Raw genomic sequence first — 20,609 nt, forward strand, 5'->3', positions numbered from 1 at the left:
TATTTGGATTTTGGAATTTGGCCTTAACTATTAATTTTAAAGCTTGGTTTATGTTTAGCCTTGATTAAGGATTCAAGAATTTCACAAAAATTCAATTGCTTTTGGTTCGACCTAATATCAAGATAAGTAATCTTACTACTGGAACTGCCCATAGGCCAGACATTAGATGTATGCTAGCATGTTAAATGAAGGTTATGGCAGAATGACTGCATGAAAGATTGATAGTATAACATGATTAAAGTATGTTCTGTTACGAGATCCGAATTATTTATTTATGCACATAGACACTTGAATGCTAGTATGAGATGGTATGTGCTTCCATGGTTGTATTTGATCTGATGATGTTGAGGTATACATCTATGTTATAGAACCATGATGTTGAGGTATATGTGTATGGTGTAGAGCCATGATGTTGAAATTTATATGTATGTCATAGATTCATACAATGATGATTATGATGTTGAGACTGTGCAAATTTCCTTACTAATTAGTTAGATGCCCATTAGATTTTGTGTTTCATTCGGAATTCACCAGTTTGTGTTTCCTTCGGGATTCACCAGTTTGTGTCTCCTTCGGGATTCACTAGTTTGTGTCTCATTCGGGATTCACCAAAGGTAGTGGGCATACTTAACTACAGTAGGATAGGACTCAGTCTCCTTCTTGTTTCATGTGCATATGTGTCCCATGAGGACTAGAGCAGTTTATATGTTTCACCAGATGTGGGTATCTAGAGGACATAGATGCCCAGCCTGACCCCAGTAGTGGGGTTATTTACTGAGTATTTTATACTCATTATTTCTCATGTTGTCGTTTCAGGTAAGGGTAGAGATGCACTGGCGATGGACAAGCAGAATTCGTGATCGAACCATTGGGACTAGTTTTTACACTTCCACATCATGAAATTTAAAGTTCTTTTCATGTTTCTCTTAACTTTTAGTTTTGATGTTTAAAACTTACTTTTAAGAATCGTTTTTCAGACTTATGTACTGTCCTTTATGATTTCTGGGTAACCTACTATTGTTTTAACGTTTGAATTTAATGAAAGTCTTTTGAACTTACCTTATTTAATTAGCATTTATTTTGCCATAACCGAGTTTCGTTTTGAGTTTCATGCATATATGTATTTAGTAACATCCTAACTTAAGTCCTAAGGGGTCGAGTCGTTATAGATAACCTGATAAACTTATTTACAAAGGCATTACCTACCGCAACCTTTGGAAAATTGGTGCAAAATATTAGAATGCGGCGATTCAGAGACCTCAAGTGATGTTTTCATGAGAGGGAGTAAATATATGAGTATAAATTATATGAAATATGTACTCTTTTCTCTTCACTAGGATTTTTTTTCCATTGAGTTTTTTCCTAGTAAGGTTTTAACGAGACATATTTCATATATATATAATGGGCATCTAAGGGAGAGTATTATCAATATTATGATAATAGATGTCTATTAGATGCTCATGCTTAGTGTCCGTTGATCATGTGTCATGCCCTCATTTCCTAAAATGTTGTCCATGTGTCTCAATATTATACATTATTAGTGTTCATGTAATCTACCTCCTACTTGCCAAATTTTCTATAAATAGTGGCATGTGGTGGATACATATATTTTCTCAACAACAAAGAGTGCAAGAGATTCAAATCTCTAATATCTTGATTGTATACATATATTTTAACTAGATGAATTATATGCTTAAGTTAACTAACCAAACAATATAGATAAAGCATTTCAAATGTTGGTTAATAATACATGGAAAAGTTTGGGTACAACTGGGCTACATCTGTCTATTGTGCAACCCCTTGTTGCACCCAATTAAACATTGCTACGTGGTAATTATTTTTTTAAAAAAATTAAACAATTATTTTTCATGTAGGTAGAGGAATGTGGAACATGGACTTAAGTAATACTAAGTATTGCTCTATATATATATATATATTTATAATGTGTGGCAATAATTGATCCATAATGGGGGTAGAGGAATGGGAGGGATCCAAATGTCCAACTTTGTCAATTGAATAACCCTCTAATTTTAGTCTAGAAACAAAAGAAAAAGTGTAGGCACCTCTTGAATTTATTTGAGATGAGTACCAAAGTCCTAGAAATTTTTTTTAATGTTTTTGTGAGTAGACAAGTAAAAGAAAAAAGAAGGAAAAAAAAAAGAGAGAGAAGAAACAAAAAGAAAGAAAGAACCATTGTGAGTGAATGATGGCTATGCAAAAGGAGTAAGATGACCTAAAGAGACCAATGGGAATTTCATAGAGATAAAAATTTAATTTTAATTGCCTTTAGAATTCTAAATCTTATCCCCCAAAAAGAAAAGGAAAGAGTGTCTTTCTTTTCTTTCTATCCCTATGGTGAGAGAGTTAGGTATGGCGCTTATGAAAAGCATATGCTTTATTTAATTTTTTTTTTCAAGTATCCCTTTTATATTAACATGTTTATTTGATTCAATCAAAATATACAATAATTAATGGATTTCTTTTTCCAAAACAATATTTGTATTTTAAAATATTTTAAATAATTTGTTTGCATTACAACTCAGTTGTAAGTTACATGAACGTTGAGTCAGCTATTCATTATTATTAAAGATTATGAATGACAAATTTGATTAAACAACCTTTTACTAATTATTTATTTTTACTTTATAAGAAGTAAATTTTAGAAACCTCAACAAACTATGGAGTAGCATGTTAGTGGAATAATAATATATTATCTAATTTTTTTAGTATGTATTATTAATCTTTTAAAACAATTACTGACCAAGAGATTGTTCATTAGAAGTTCATTTTTAGTTAACAATGTGGAGAGTATGAAAATGGAACCCTCAATCTCCAAAAAAAAAAAAAAAAAAAATGCATGTCTTGATTACTAAGTTGTATTGAAATTGACTCACTAAAATTAGTTTAGATTATAAAACTAAGACCCAAAAATATAACAAGAAATAAATCCACTTGTTCCGATATAAAATGTTGATACATTATCTTTCAAGTGTCATGTTCAAGATATATATAGGGAAATTGTTCCAAATGATAAAATTGTTGAAAATATTTACAATATATAGCAAAATTTTAGAACCAACAATTATAGACGTTGATAAATACTGATAGACTTATATTAGTGTCTATCAATATCACTGATGGATATTGATAGAAGTCTATTAGTGTTTATCAACATCTATTATTAATAATTCTAAAATTTGATATATTTTATAAATATTTTTGTTTATTTTTCTATATTTAAAAATAGCCTTATATATATAATTAATTTTTATCGTGTCACAAGAAACTGCTGCAACAAATTTTTATTGTGTCACAAGAAACCGTTGCAACATTGTAAATTCTTCTCACGTTTTACAAAGCGTTGCAGATTTCTTTCTTTTTTTTTTTAGTGAATAAGTATTTTTAAGAAAATAAAATACTATTAGGAAAACAAGTGTTTTAAAAAAAACTACTAATTATATCAAACCACTTTTAATTATCAACAATTCTAATAACTTCTTAATTAATAGAATTTCTCTCTAAAATTTTATGTCCATTATACTCTAAAAGTTTTTTATTTAAAAATATTTTTAATATACTAAAGAAAAACTATCTTGATTATATATCATTAAGTAAAAACTTAAGAGATTATCAACTTCATTCATTCATTTTTCATTAAATAGAACCAACTCTTAACAGATTACAAAATTGAACAACATAAATTGAAGAGAGAGATAGAGAAATTATTAATGTAAGGTATACATTATACCCATATTGATTATTATATTCAATAACAAATTTTGGTTTAAAATCTCTCAAATTCCCAACCTTTACTTAGAATATCAATATATTTTAATAGGAACTCTCCTTTTCACAATTATATAACTTTTGACCTATAAAATACCACATTTTTTCCCATGATGTCATTGTTATTTGATGAATTCAATAATTTGCATCAAATTCGCACAATGTCACATCTCCCTCTTGCCCCCCACCTATTCTTTAATTAAAACATTCATATTTGATCCATTGCCTGTATGATTCCGAGGAAACATGTTTGTCTTTTTCGAATATGTTTATTAGAATATAATATGTATAAGATGGATTTATTTTAAGGTTTTTATTATTATAAATCTACATTATATTTATTCAAAAGTGTATAAGGTTGAATTTAAAATCAGACCAATCATTTAAGAAATAATCTTGATTGGTTAAAAAAACAGAGAGATCACAATAATACATAAGAAAGATCATGATTTTTTTTTTTTAATTATATTCTTGTATATCATGATATGCCATGTTAGCTATATTTAAAACTCAACATTGATCTATTAAATAAAATAATACACATCTACTGATAAGAGATTAATAGAGGGAATATGCATTAAATAAAAAATTAGGTTTTAATATGTGATTCACATACCAATTGGCTCAAGCTAAAAGACAGGGGAAATTTGCCAAAACCAAGAGATTGGGTTTTAAGTGGGAAAGGCAAGTGGGATTTAGTGCGTTTTGAATTAAGAGATTTAATTGTTAGTTTTATTTATTTATTTATTTTAATGTTTTGGATGGGTAGGAAAAAAAAAAAAACCCCTCTGCCAACGAGAACGTAGCTCAATCGATATGGTACTTTTACCATCAACTTCAAGGTCTAAGGTTTGCTTTCCCCGCCCCACACTTTAATTATAATACATTTTCAAAAAAAAAAAAAAAAAAAAAAACCCTTTTAGCTCTATCATATTCACAAAAAATATTTTTAAAAAATTAAATGTTTGTTATTATAGCTTATATTTTAAAGGTCAAAAGGAGCATAGTTCGATAATTGACTTGTATTATCACTCTAAATATCAAAAATTCAAATTTCTCTATCCTCACATATTATACTTAAACAAATGATATTTTAAAGAAAAATTTTTACAGATAGAAAAAATATCAAACTATTGATAGAAATAGGTAAAAAAAAAAAAAAAAAAAAACAAGACGGATAGACTTCTATCAGCGTCTATCATATAGTATCACTGATAGACTTCAATCAGCTTCTATCACTGATAGACACTGTTAAACTTCTATCAGCTTCTATTGATCTCCATCAAAGAAGATTAAATTTTGTTATTTTGTATAAATAGTTTTCCTTAGTATTGTATTTTTGAAAATTCCTCTATTTTAGAATTATATTTCTAAAAAAAATATAATTTTTTTAATACCTAAATCATTATATCCCAAATTGGAAAAGGGGGCCCAGTGGTCACAGTTTATGTAAGAGGCCCAAGTTGAAGCCCATGATTGATCTATTACAACTGAATTTTCGATTTTCTCCTCATTACTAAGGCCCACTAAAATCTTCCTCCACTAATTCTTACTTTTTTTTTTCTTATTTTTTTAAAAACTCTTGTATCATGTGTGTGTATATATATATATAGGTTCTATACTTTATTTTAGATATTGCATTTTCGATTGTTTAATCATTTTTGTTGTGATTTCAATGAGTCTTCAAATAAGTCATTGTTTTGTATCGAACTTAGTAAAATAATAATAATATGCTTCAAAGAAAGAAAGCTAATAGAAACTGTTTTGAAAAAATAATTATAAATCTATAAATTATTATTAGTAACTAATCTTAAGATCTTTTTTTCTATGACATCTAAGCTAAAATGAAAATAATCTCTAAATATATAGACCAAAATGATATTCTAACATTTTTCAGTTTGTTCTCTTTTTTTCCCTAAAAAATTGCAAAAATAATCAATATTAAATTAATTTCTTATATAAACTAGTGAATATCACAAGTACGACCAAACACCATTTAAAACACTTTTGAAAGTTATTGTAAACGTTCATTATAAACCTTAAACAATAGATTTAGTTTCTTGTCAGAGTGAGTTTAGTTCAACGGTAATTAACATGGTCTTCTTTCTTAGAAATCAGAGGTTCGATGTCTATTTTTATCTCTCAATTATTGTAAAAAAAATAGATTTAGTTTCTTAACTTCGAATTACACAAACTAATCAAACTAATTAATATATGAGTTACACTATTTTTATGCTCATAAAAAAAAAAGTAATTATAGAAAAATAAAAGATTGGTTGGCTTTTCGAGACAAGAAAAAGATGAGAAGATTTTGGACAACATGTAGTGCTTGTTATGTGAACCCTCACCAAAATGGAATGGTAAGAAAATATAATGGTGCATGATATTGACACATGATCTTCACTATTATTCGACTTGTCACAAATCAACAAAATAGGAAAGAATTTTCGTTTTTTTTCTTTTTCCTTACTTGGGTAGGTTTAAATATTGTTTTCGTCTATGTACTCTCAAAATGTTTATCACGACCTACCTACTTTATTTTCAGTTTAATTCATTTTAATCTATATATTTTTAAAATTTTCAATTAAGTAACGAGTGTGATTTCTTAAAAATGAAATACAAATAAAATTGAGTAGACTAAAATTGTTATTTTTAGAAATATAGGGACTAAAATAGACATTTTGAAAATATAGAAACTGAAATAAACCAAAGTCAAAACATAATGACCAAATGAACATCTTAAAAATATATAGAAGTAAATGAATCAAAACGATGAGAATAGGATTTAAATTTTAAACCACATAGGATTTGGTGTGGATGTTTTTTCAATTTAGCCTCGTTATTTCATATGTTTTGATTTAGTATTTTTATCTTTTAGTATTTCTTAATTATAATATTTTCATTCATTAATGTTAGCATTGTCTCGGATAAATTAATATATGACGTAATAATAGTATAATTTTAGAGAATGAATTAGGATTATCATTCAATATGTGTGGATTAATTTCTCATTTAAATATTATTTCAAAGAAGAAGGTTGAAATTTCGGCCTTTTCTCATATGTGTGGGTTAATTTTTCATTTAAATTTCTACTAACTTACTACTTATAATAAAATAAGTTTATTATTATCAATCATGGTTTAAAATTTTCATCAAAATTTCGATGTCCTCAAAATTTTGATTAGAAAATTTTTCGTTTTTTCTCCAATTTCGACAAAATTTTGAGATTTCTTGAAATTTAGAGAAAATTTCGAGATTTCGAGAATATTCTTATTCTCTCCATTTCGACATTTCAAGAAATTTTCCATTTTTTAATTAACTATATTATGCTCATGATTACACATAATTCTATAGTTTCACACGTCAATATTCTTTTCGACAAAGAATTAAGTCTTTTTTACGTGTTACTTTTTCTAATTTCCAACTTTTCTCAATTTTTAGCTTTATTTTTTTACCAAAAACTTTCATTTCTAAAGAAATTAAGTTTGAAAAAATCACAAAAAAATAACATATATTTAATTTTTTAACTTCATTCCAATTTTTTTTCATTAAGTTTACACCATTTCACCTCAAAATTTAATTATGTGAGTTTTTTTTAACCATCCAAAATTTTCATAATTTACGTCATTTCACCTCAAAATATTCCTAAACTTTATATTATTTTGTAATTATTTTCCATTTATTTTTAAAACATTTGCTCTTGCATCAACATATATACAGACATTTACAATAAACATCTAAATGTTGTCTTACTTTATAAAAATTGTGATTAAAAATGGTCAATTATAGTCTAATTAAGCCACAATCAAAGTTTCATTAACTAATCATAACAATTTCCATAATTTTTTCGAAAATTTCATCAATATTTTCATAAAATCCAGTCTCTATATTTCCATAAAATCGGAACCTCGATATTTCGAACCTCGTTATCAACAACCAATTTAACATTCATAAAAAAAAAAAAAAAAAAAAACAAAACCTACTAATGAATAAGTTTATAACCAATCACTTTTAATATATTCACTGATACAAAGAATATGGTTGAAAAATGTAACAATAAAACATATGAAATGATTAAATTGAAAGTTTTAAACAATCGAATTGAGAACTAAATTGAGGAAAAGAAAAAAAAAATTACTCGAATATATATTTAGTGTCCTCTTTTTCTAAAACACAAAATATTGCATGATTGAAATTTGAGATACGTTTCTATATTCTCTTCCTCTCTCTTGATCTTCCCTCCATTTAAATCAATCATTATTTTTCTTTTTCTTTTTTCTTTTTTTGTCGCATGCTTTTCCACTAGTTTTTCAATTCGAGAACTATAAGAAGAATCCCCACCTCATATATTAAAAGAAAAAAATATATCTTTTGAAAAAAATATATTACAAATATTCTTATTTTTTAATTCGTGAAGTAGGAGATCAAATTTTAAACATCGAAATTGATAATGCAAGTTCATACTAGTAAGTTATACTCATGCAGGTGGAAAAAGAAAAAAAAAAAAAAGAGTTAAAATTGTTTGATATATTTTTTTGTTACATACTCAAATGTCAAAAATCAATTTTTTTTTCTACTTGAAATGTTGAAATCGTTTATACATTTGTAACTTTGGTTTCCTTTAAATAATGTTTTTCTGTATTTGAAAAGACATTTTTTCATATAATATTCTTTTCGATTCTGTGAGGAGAGGGATGTGCTTGATGTTCTTTGTTTGAAGAAATGTTGAAGACGCATAAAGTATTGTAATAATAATAATAATAATAATAATAATAATAATAATAATAATGGGAGATTCATGATAATGATAATTGTAATTATAAGTATAATGACTATCTTAATTATAAATTCTTCAAAATAATATTTGGTTTAAAATATGATTGGGAGAAAAAGAACAAAATGGAAAGAAATTATTGGGACTTGTATGTTTTGTGGGTATTGTTGACTTTCTGGTCAATTTTATGGATATTTTGGCCATTATTTTTTATGGTGCCATTTTTAGTGCTTATAGCATTTTCCTCATTATTAAACAACAAAATGATGATCTTACCTTTTTCTTCCTTTTCTAATGTGACTTTTAAATTGGTTGTAGAGAATGTGCCTTCCTTCTTTTCTCATAGCTCGAAAGTCAAATGACATTTGAATTTTTTTTAGTGCAATTGATGGGATAATTTAAACCACAAATCTTTTGGATACTAATAAATATTATATATCAATTGAACTATGTGCGATTTAACAAAAAATATGAAAAATAATGACAATAACTCTACGTGAATAATATAAAAAGATTATTTCTATTAAGCCAAACATAATAGAAAAACAATTTATTTATTGATTATAATATAAACAAATTTCTCATTTCACTTGCACTTCATCTATGAGTTTAAACTTTTATGGAAAAATTAGCTTTTTGTTCTTAGGTTTTAGGTTTAAGTTTATTTTTATTTGGTTCTTAGTTTCAAAATATTACACATCTAATCCTTAAATTTTGAACCTGGATTTAATTTAATTCCTACGTTTCAAAATGTAACAATTTTTTCATTAAGATTTGGATTTAAATACTACTTTAGTTCTTATATTTTTTGCTTTTATTTATTTTGGTTTTTGTACTTTTAAAATGTTCATTTTGATATTTATACTTTCAAAATATTCACTTTGGTCTTTGTACTTTTAAAAAGTAATCATTTTGATCTCTTAAAAATAAAGTAAATAGAAATGAAAGGATCAAAATGGCCACTTTTTTGAAAGTATAAGGATTTAGCCAAACATTTTAAAAGTAGATCAAAATGGACCAAAGTTGAAAATATAGGAATCAAAATGAACTAAAATTGAAAGTATAGAGAATAAAATAGATATTTTGAAAGTATAGAGATGAAAATGAATAAACAATCAAAATATGGAAACCAAAATAGTATTTAAACCAAAAGATTTGAGTTTGGTTCCATTTTCATCCATGTGCCAATTGATCTAAAGTTAATTCACTTTTTATTTGTACATTAATATTTTTTTATTTCAATGTCATAAATGCAATAGGATTCGTGGCAAAAGTCATGTAAGCAATAAATAAATTTATCCATCCAGCTTCTTCTCTTCATTATATTATCATTCGCCACCTTAACTTAACTTAATTTATTTAGACCCCTCTCAAGCTCAAGTTAAAGCATGCCCCCAACCTAATTTGTCATGAACTATATATTAGATTAAGTTTTGAGATGAAATTTCATGTTATTTAATATATTATCAGAATTTATTAAGTTCACAATAACATTCAATCTAAAAAAAATTGAGATCTGATCTAAGAATAGTGAACCCAAAAATCCTCGCAATGTTTATAAGATAAATAAACTACTCCTCTCATGACCAATGAATTTTAAAATTGAATTTCATGTTATCTAATAGGGATTTCTACATAAAAGGCCTCGAAAGTAGACCCATATTATGTAAATGTTTTGAATATTTTATTTTTTACAAAAAAAAAAAAAAAAACTATTGGTCTCTCTATTTTCATTAATATTAGTGGTTATTTACAATTTAGTCCTACCTACGTTATATATATATATTATTCTTTCCCCCATACTTCAAGGTCATTTCTTCCTTCTCCCTCTCTTTTCTCCTTTTTCCTCTCTCTCTTTTCTACTTCCAGCGGTGTGAGTTACAGGCGGGAGACGGATGGCGTGGAGCAATCCAACGACGGGGCAAGCATGAGACGGCAAGAACAGCGATGGCAAACTCGGAGCAGACGAACAATAATGACAAATTCGGAGTAAATAAACGATGATGGCGGACTCGGAACAATGAACGACGACGATAGGTTCGGAGTAAATGAATGGCGACGACGGACTCGGAGTAGACGAACGGCAGACTTGATTCAACTTTTAGTTTTATTTTTTCCTATTTTTTATATTTACTATAATATATATGTACTATTTTTTAGCTGTTGTAGGAAATTTAATATACACTGTGGTATATGTATTTGTTTATTTGATATAAACGAGAGTGTTTTTTTTTTATTTGAACTTCATGTATTATGATATATATACTGTGGTGCAAATGAAATTTATAAATATTTATATACTGTGGTATATTTCATATATTGGTTTATACCGTGATTTATGTCAAACATTGAGTCAATCTCTAATTTATAAATTATAGTATATTTCATATATTGGTTAAAATAATTTCGAATACCTAACAAAATGTTCTATGATATATTTAAAATGACCATGAATCCGTAAAGAATATTCTAAGGTATATTTAAAATAATTATTAATCCATAAAAAAAGCCAATAAGTTGATATGTGAAAACCAACGTAAATAGAAAATAAAATTTCATTAAATGCATTTTTTTCCAAATTGAAAAATAGAAAAAAATATAATAAACGTATTTTCTCTCTCCAATTGATAAATGAGAAAAATTATATTAAATACATTTTCGCTCTTTATAATAAATGTATTTTAACTTTGAAAATAAGAAAAAATATATAAAAATCAGATATCAATACATGAAAAATGGTGTAATTGTCTAAAATTAACCCTAAAAGTCATCTTTAAAAAAAAATTTAAGACATTAATGAAATATAGAGTTTTCTTTAGGCTTTCTATTTAGAAACCCCTATCTAATATGATGTCAAAGCACATTAAGCCCAAATAAACATTTAATCCAAAATCAAGGAACCAAAAAAAAAAAAAAAAGAACGAATCACACCCTAAAAAATCTCATATTGTTTAATAGACATTATTCTTCTCTACACCAATAAGAAATAGAAAAATGATCAACCATGACTCAACTAGTTAAAGTATTATATCTTCGATTAAATGGTCAAAGATTCGACTTCCCACTCCCACGTGTGGTTCAACTCATAAAAAAAATAAAAAATAAAAACTGTATTACTTTATTTCTTTTGCCTTTTAGATTGAAAGTCGTGTTTGTGAGAAACACCAAATGATAAGAATTCAAATTGATGGTCGTAAAAAAAACCATGCTAATCTTCAACATATCGTTCCATAAAATGACAGATTCTATAATATCATAGATTGATGGGATTCAAGGCAGCTGATCCATCAGCAGTAAGAAAAAAGTTGCATATTACAGATCCCACAAATTCACAATTAGATCCATAACACTTTTGTTTTGATCATGCTTTTACAAGTACTTAATTTCAAAAAGTAAATTATTATTTGTTGAAAATAGGGTTATTAACCTAGGGACATTTATGTAATTGTGTAAGACCCCTAGGGTTTCCTACTGTCCATTTATACGGTGTGTCCCTGTGTGTTCAATGTATCAGATTTAAAACAGAATAAGAAAAGTCTTTATATCGTGGTTTTTCTCCCTGTACTAGGGTTTTCACGTAACCTTGTGTTCTTCTCTTCTCTATTCTTTAATTTTTAACATTATTGATATATATATACACACACATTTCATAATAGCAGTTTTTAAAGGATAGAACAAAATGCAAGGACATTGGGCTTAATCTATTTTCTCACCTTTTTCACTTGAGTAGAACTTCAAAAACAGAGGGACTGAAATGAACCAATTAATGAAAACAGTTCATTAGAATCTGACAAATTATCAGAAGAGCTCTTCAAAATTTCAAGAAAGACAAACAACTTTTGTACCAAAGAAGCAACTTCTCTTCCATTTACAATATGTTGAGGTCAGCTACCAAAATGTTTGGTGAGAGTAAAAAATGAAAGAAAAAGTTACTGGCTTTGTCATCACTTCCAAAAATGTAGATATTGAAAAGTTTTTCACTCAGTATAATCATACCCTTCATCATCATCATCCAGCTCCACTTCAGCATCATCACCTCTCCCCATGAGGGTGAGAAAAAGTAAAACTGCCACAAGCTGTGCGCCCACAAAATACTTAGCTCTCCTTTTAAATGTTTTCTCCTCGTTCGTCTTTTCTCTCTTCGGCTTCGGCTTTGGCTTCGAGCCTGATGAATAACGCATCAAATATATTGAGAAAAATAATAGATTTCGAATGTTTTCTTAGAGCATTCGAAAGTAATTCCAGACAGTAGTTTCTACAGTCTTTTTCAGAAACATTTACAGGTCTATGCAACCAAGGCATTCAATGCTCAGAAACTTGAAAAATAAATAAAATTTCCCATTATCCAAAGTAAGAACTAAAAGAACTTTCAAGACTGTAGATTTCTGATAGGACTCCAACTCAAGATATTTATTCAATCAAAGATCAGCCAATGGCTGTTACAAGGTCATAAGATCAATGAAGAACAAAGAACAAGAAGACTCCCTACTGTCCTTCCCTCACAATCAAGAGAGACTCCTACACCAAAATGTCCGTCCCCATACCTACTCACGTTTCCCCCCATATATTCCCTCTCCCAATTCCTAACTAACTGTGGTCCCCAGACATGCCCTCAGCCGCCACACTTCCACAAACACGTGCTTTCCCTTTATTGCCCTTTCTACTATACTACAATATAACTGGTGGCTGAACATTACTTGCCCACTCCAAATCACCTTGTCCTCGAGGTGAAAGCCTGGAAATTGTTGCTTGAAGTCATAAAAAATCTCCCAAGTAGCTTCGTGGCTTGGTAACCTTTCCACCCCACCAACACCTCCCAAACATTCGTTGAAGGATTCTTCCTACAGCCCAATATTTAGCCAGTTCAGTAATCCATTCATGTGTGTCAGACAAGTGAGGAGCCATTGATTGTACCTCATGATGCTGCCCCAGATTCAATCATAAACCACTTTGCCTCGGTTGTATGTAACCCCCCCTTTACCCCGCTAAAGTGGAAGACTCCTTTCAGTTGAGAGACGTGGAACGCTGAGTGAATTGCAGCCTCGGGAGGTAGTTCCAGGTTATAGGCAATTGGTCCAATTCTTTCCAGCACCCTATAAGGACCAAAAAACTTGGGAGACAGCTTCTCATTATGTCTGTCGTACCAAAGATTGCTGATATGACCAAGCTTCAAAAACACCAAATCAATCGATTTGAAACACCACATGATGATGCTTCTTATCAGCACTCTTTTTCATTTTATCCTAGGCCACCCGCAAATGCTCAAGGACCCTCAAAGTTAAATAACGCCCCTCAACTGCTGATCAAGAGTTGAGTTTGACGTTAAGGAATCACCATAGTATATAAATGGTGGTGGCATACACAGCTTGGAAAGGAGTCACTCCAACCGAAATTTGGTATGTGGTGTTGTACCAATATTCCACCCAATGCAACCATGAAACCCATTCCTTCGGCCTCTCCCCACAAAAACAGCACAAATAAGCTTCAACACTGCGATTAACAATCCTTCTCAATCTCTTCTTTGATGACTTGCACATCCAACGATGTAAGATCTGATAAGTGAGCTAAATGTACTGTAGGAGGTACCCTGGATAATGCATCAGCTGTTTTGTTTTCAAGGCCTGGTCGATAAACCACTTCAAAGTCGTATCCCAAAAACTAGGCAATCCACTTTTGATGCTGTGTTTGAATAACCCGTTGTTCTAACAGAAACTTCAACCTCTGATCAGTTTTCACCACAAACCTCCTTCCCAAAAGATAGGGCCTCCAACCAACGTTGAACTGCCATAACTACATCCATAAGCATGGCTTAACACGGTCCCTCATGGACAAAGTATGGCTAAAGAAGGCAATCAATCTTCTCTGTTGTACTAAGACAACCCCTATTCCATACCCTGAAACATCTGTCTCAATCTCAAAAGGTTGGTTAAATCGGGTAATGCCAGCATGGGCAAAGTTACCATAGCTTGTTTCAACTTAAATGCCTCATGAGCTTCTTCAGACGACACAAAAGCTCCATCTTTTAATAACTAACTCAATGGAGTTGCAACACTTCCATAATTTTCCACCTATAGTAACTAGTCAAACCCAAGAATCCCCCAACTTCTCTGATATTAGTAGGAACTAGCCACCCAAACATTGCATGGATCTTCTCAGGATCTGCCTCCACACCCTGTCCTGAAATTATGTCCTGGATACTCCACCCCACCTCAAGCAAATTGACACTTATTTCGACTGACATATAACTCATGTTCCTGAAGAGTAGATAACACTGACTCCAAATGCTTCAAGTGGAGTTTTTTGCTATATGCCAAAATATCATAAAAAAATTACTAGGATGAACCTTCGTACATACGGTTTCAAAATGGAGTTCATCAATGCTTGAAAAGTTGACGGTGCATTTGTTAAACCCGAATGACATTACTAAAAACTCATAATGTTCTTCATGAGTTCTAAATGTTGTCTTCTCCACATCCCCAGGATGCATCCTTATTTGATGATACCCAGCCTTCAAGTCGTTAGAAAACATGCTCGCACCATTTAGTTCGTCAAATAATTCTTCAATGAGAGGGATTGGAAACTTATCCGGAATAGTAACATTATTGAGTGCTCTGTAATCCACACAAAACCTCCAGCTCCCATCCTTCTTGCACACCAACAAGACTGCACTTGAATATGGACTGGTACTCGGCTTTATGACTCTAAAGACAACATTTCATCTACCAACTTCTCCATTTCCTTCTTCTATTGATAAGCATATTGATATGGCCTAACGTTCACAGGGTCAGTACCATTTTTCAAATGTATGTGATGTTCAATACTCCTTGATGGTAGCTCTTCAGGCCACTCAAAGACATCTTCAAACTTTGCTAACAGTGCTGGTTTGGGTTCAGCCACAGTATATACTTCATCAACCCCATACCATTCAGTAAATGATACTCCCCCTTCCATTGCTCGACACTCTATAAAAAATCCTTGATCTAAATCTGTCCACGATTTCATCATACTTTTGAGACTCACACGTGCCTTGGTCAAGCTTAGATCACCCCTTAGAACAATCATTTGATCCCCTTGACTGAAAGACAGTCAAGTTTTGCCAATCTACTTCTGTGACCCCTAGTGAATGTAACCATTGCACCTCCAAGTTTACGTCCACTCCACCTAACGCCAAGGGAAGAAAAATATCCCTCAACTTCCATTCTTCGATTGACAATTCCATCGAATGGAAAACCCCTTTCCCCTTACCACAGAACCAGAACCCAGAATAACAACATAGAGGTCTCAACCATCAGTAACTGCAAACAGAACACCAACTTTTCTGAGATGAAGTTATGTGTTGCTCCACAATCGATCAAAATTATCACCGTTTCTCCTTTGATCACCCCTTTTAACTTCATTGTTCCCGGATTCGACAGCCCTACAACTAAATTAATTGGTAACTTTGCAATAGGCTTTAACTCCTCTTCCACTACAAGCGTCTACAATTCAACTCCCCCAATTGGTGGTTCGTCATCATCAATCAATTCTACTTCTTCCTTATTCGCCTGAACCACCAAAACTTGTAACTCTCTTTGCTCTCGAGCCTTGCATCAATGTCTCGCTGTATATCGCTCATCGTACCTAAAACACAAGCCCTTCTCCTTCTTGGCTTGAAATTCTGCATCAGATAACCTTTCGATCAATCCTTCTCGCCGAACACCACCCGCCGCCACACCTCTCAGAGAGACTGTCCTTATCGGTGTAGGTTCAATCATCTCTCCTTCTTTTGCAACAACAGGAACAATAGATTTTATGTTATTAACAAGAGTTTGGGTCTTACCTTCGCTTTGCTTACCTAGGTCTGCTTCAATACGCGTTATTTCACAATTCTCTACTCGTTGGGCCAACTTCATCATTTGCGCAAGCCCAACGGGCTCCCAGCACTCCACTTCCGCCTTGATCCATGGAGCTAGCCCATTCTTGAAGGTCTCTTCCAATACTTCGTTCGGTAAGAATGGTAATAGCATCACCAGTTTATCAAAGAGATTTCGATACTCCACCGTCGTTTCCTGTTTAATCGCCAAAAACGACTGCAAATCAATCCTTCCCTCATCGATCAAAACTGCAACAATAATCTCTATTTCAAATATTTTCAATCTTTGACTGGCTCACGTTCTTCCTTGGATCAATACCAATCCAATGTTGCTCCATCAAAACTGATTACAGCTACCATCATCTTCTCTGACTCTGTCAATTTATGAATCTGAAAATAGCGATCGCTCTGAACAGCCACGAGTCCAGATCCGATCCATTGAAAATTGGCATTTCTACCTTCTTGAACTTACTTCTATCGTTCACCACTTCGTCTACTCCTGATTTCGCCACATTCGTTAAGGAATCTGTTGATTCTCCATTTACCTCAGCCGAATCCTCTTTACTTTCGGATTCGTCGACAATTCTTGATACAGTCGATCGGCCTTTCGCCATCTCCACAACATATGATAATAACATCTTCTGATGCTTCTCCGCCTGTACTCCTAATCTTTTGATGCTCTTTGCCAGTGATGCCAAATTCTCTTCAATTGTCAGCAACTTCTGAATCTCCACTCGTAAACTAGAAATTTCTTGATCGAACACCTCCAATTTCTCTTCGAATCTCTTCTAATCCATCTTGCTGAATTTCCTTCCCAGGTTAACGCCCTGATACCAGTATGATAGGACTCCAACTCAAGATATTTATTCAATCAAAGATCAGCCAATGGCTGTTACAAGGTCATATGATCAATGAAGAACAAAGAACAAGAAGACTTCCTACTGCCTCACACTCGAGAGAGACTCCTACACCAAAATGACCATCCCCCTACCAACTCACGTTTCCCCCCATATATTCCCTCTCCCAATTCCTAACTAATTGTGGTCCCCAGACATGCCCTCAACAGCCACACTTCCACAAACCGTGATTTCCCTTTATTGCCCTTTCTACTGTACTGCAACATAATTGGTGGCCTAACAATTTCAACCACTGGATTTCACAAGTTTTGAAGGCTATGACGGAGGATGAATTAACTACTGCAAAACATGCACATTAAAATCACAATCCATTATCTTGAGGTGATAATATGACCGAGAAGAGTCTAGTGCCCATTCAGTAAGACTATATTTGATGTGGTTTAGGTTGGTGAATTGGTACAATGAGCTTGATGAGATATCATCCTAAAAAAGTTGGAAAAAAAGGATTTGAAAGATATGTTCAACTAGTTATCTTCTTCATTCACTATTAAAATTATGGCAACAAAAGAAGAAAGAGAAGGACGAGATGAACATAAGTATAATACTGAATACTTCTAAAGTAACTTTAATGCACATGTAATCCATCACAAAAAAGAACAAGAATTATGAAAACGAATTAAGAAATAAGAACAATAGAAAATGCTTTAGCAATATAACATCATGGTCCCAATTAACTAAAATCATCAATTCAAAAGAAAAAATCAATTGATAACGACTGTAAAAAAGATAGCTATCTGTCAAAACATCTTACTCCAGTTATAAGGACCCCTTCTTGGTGTTGATGATGAAGCACCTGAACTGGAACGTGCGGAAGAAGATGGTGGTGACGATGATGTACCAACTTCTACCAACTCTGTCATATATTTCTCAGCATATCGTACAAGATTACTATGCTCTAAAAGCTTACTGCGAAGAACTGATGTTTCCTAAAAAGCAACAAGGTCCAAAGTGAGAACTCCATTTCAATTGAGAAGAAAAAATGAAGGCAATGTTTGGTAATGTACAGTCTATTATACAAAGATCAAGGTCCATTAAGCGGGGTATTTTAATAAGATAAGAGCAAAGACTATTGCAGTAGTAAGAAATCAATTTATCATACTTTTTTCTTCAATGGATAAGACAATTAATTAGTGAAAGACATGATTCAAGAGGAAAGAAATTTTTTGCTACCATAACTATAAGAAATCACTTTATGATTAATAAACATATTTTAGATTGTATAACTTCTCAATATGCTCACTTCTCTTAAACTCTAACCATTCCTCTTCATAGCATATACATGATGAAAAAGAAAGAGAATAGAGAGAAAAGATGCACGCATAGGTTTACGTGGAAAACCCTAGTACAGGGAGAAAAAACCACGGTATAGAAGTTTTTATTATAATTTGATACACAGGATACACAAAGGCTACATGCTTAAATAGAAAAGAGGGAAACCCTAGAGTACAGTGAAAAGACAAAAATGCCCCTAGGGCTAAAACCCTATTTTCAACACATGTATACACAAAAAGACCAATAATTGTATCACAAGCGATGTGATGGATCCATCCATATATATATGTGAACAAAAATCAAGATCAAGGCATGGTTGTAAATTATATGGAAAAGGCCATATAACTAACTTCAAATAAATTTTCTAACTACTTATATTTTTGATAAGTTAAGAGAGCCACTACCAACTATTACTGAAAAATTAACATTTGAAAATAAAAAGATGCTTCATATAACTACAACCAAAGAATGATCCAAAAGTAACTCACAGGTAGTACTTGAAGAGTGAATAGTAGATGTCCTAGAACAAGTGCATCTAAACTAGATGGCCTGCAATGTTAAAAAGGGATGCATCATCAAGTTATTAGGACGGTTAAAGAAGTATATAATATGCAACAAGATATCCAGAGCCCAAGAGATTCACCTGTTCTCAAATAAAAAGTTCTGCTCTCCTAGCCTAGTTGACAAAGCTCCATAAGCAAGATTAGCATTTCTATAAATCTGTCAGTATCAGCCAATAATTAGAATTAGTTGACCAATTATAATGAAAAGCAAATTGATGAGAGCACAACCCCTAAAAGCAATAACAGAGTTACAAAACCTGCTCTTCTCTTCGCTCAGCATTTTCTTTGTCAATCCCAAGTTGGAGCTTCACAGAGTACACTTTCTTTAAAAACAAAACCTTTCCAATCGGCCAGGGAAGAACAGAATAATAGACCTCTTGAGCAGAACCACCACCAGTTCCCAACCAAAGCTCGTACGTGATTGCATCTGCAAGCCATGAACTAACCATAGATTTTGCAGATACCCATTCTGGAACCGAGAGAAACTCGGAATCAAGATCAAGAATACCATCCTGTCTTAAACACTCAATAACCCCGCCCCTTTCGTTATTGTACGCCACATAGTTACCAGTTTCAACATAAGGAATTATATCTGCCAGAGAAAAGTTAAAAACAGATGCCATAGTTGTTAATTCGGTGGAAATGGCAAAGGAATCTCAACCCTAATTCCATCGTCATAGATAGAAGTAACTACAGAAAACCAACTAATTGAAACAGTGGATGCAGCTCCAAGCATAAAATTGGCACTGCAAGTAACAACAAGAATGCAAGAAGGAAGGAAGGAATTAAAGCAAAGACATGGGAGATTACCAGATTCAGGGTAGATGAGATTGAAATCCAAGTGGAAATGACGATTGGCCAATTTTAAATAGATGTAAACGGGCAGGCAATCTGGGCATCCAGTGGGCAAATTGAAACACGGCTTCCTCACAACAAGAGTCAACCCTTCTTCTCCTCCCCCACTCATTTGCTCCACAAACTGAGAAACACTGCAACTTTTGTAAATTGGGTTCAAGTCGAAGGGTTTTAGGAGAGCCGATGAAGAAGAAGGGGATTCTTTTGTTCTTTAAAAATAATGTTTTTCGAAGGTTTTTAGAATCACATAATTTTTTTTTAAAAAATAATGTTTTTTTAATAAATAATGACAAAAATAGGGTTGGGGGAAATATTTTTAAAAGTGGGTGTTTTGGAAAAATATTGACAGATTTAGGGTAGTGGAATCGTATACCCGATACACGATTTCCATGTGGCATACTCATGTACTGGGTACACGAGTCCATTTAAATTCAGTCAGCTGACTGGTTGACTGGTCAAACGAACTCGTATACCCGGTACACGATTCACTTATATATATATATATATATTTTTTTTAAAAAAAAGTTAATTGTTAAACTTAACTTAATTCCTTCATTATTGCTTATAATTGTTTTTTAATTGTTAAACTT

General features: G+C 31.6%; 1 protein-coding gene across 1 annotated transcript; it reads right to left on the reverse strand.

Annotated features, from left to right (window-relative positions):
- Window positions 1-12,307: 12,307 nt before the first annotated feature.
- Window positions 12,308-20,239, reverse strand: LOC120071183 (mitochondrial outer membrane import complex protein METAXIN). The gene is made up of 6 exons (XM_039023292.1): window positions 19,975-20,239; window positions 19,422-19,756; window positions 19,245-19,321; window positions 19,090-19,150; window positions 18,081-18,255; window positions 12,308-12,725 (listed from the first exon to the last, which is right to left on the reverse strand). Exons 1-6 carry the CDS (start codon window positions 20,129-20,131, stop codon window positions 12,538-12,540), a joined length of 993 nt encoding a protein of 330 aa, XP_038879220.1. The 5' UTR covers window positions 20,132-20,239; the 3' UTR covers window positions 12,308-12,537.
- Between the last annotated feature and the right edge of the window lie 370 nt (window positions 20,240-20,609).

The sequence above is a fragment of the Benincasa hispida genome, chromosome 2 (assembly GCF_009727055.1).
Source record: "Benincasa hispida cultivar B227 chromosome 2, ASM972705v1, whole genome shotgun sequence".
Taxonomy (NCBI): Eukaryota; Viridiplantae; Streptophyta; class Magnoliopsida; order Cucurbitales; family Cucurbitaceae; genus Benincasa; species Benincasa hispida.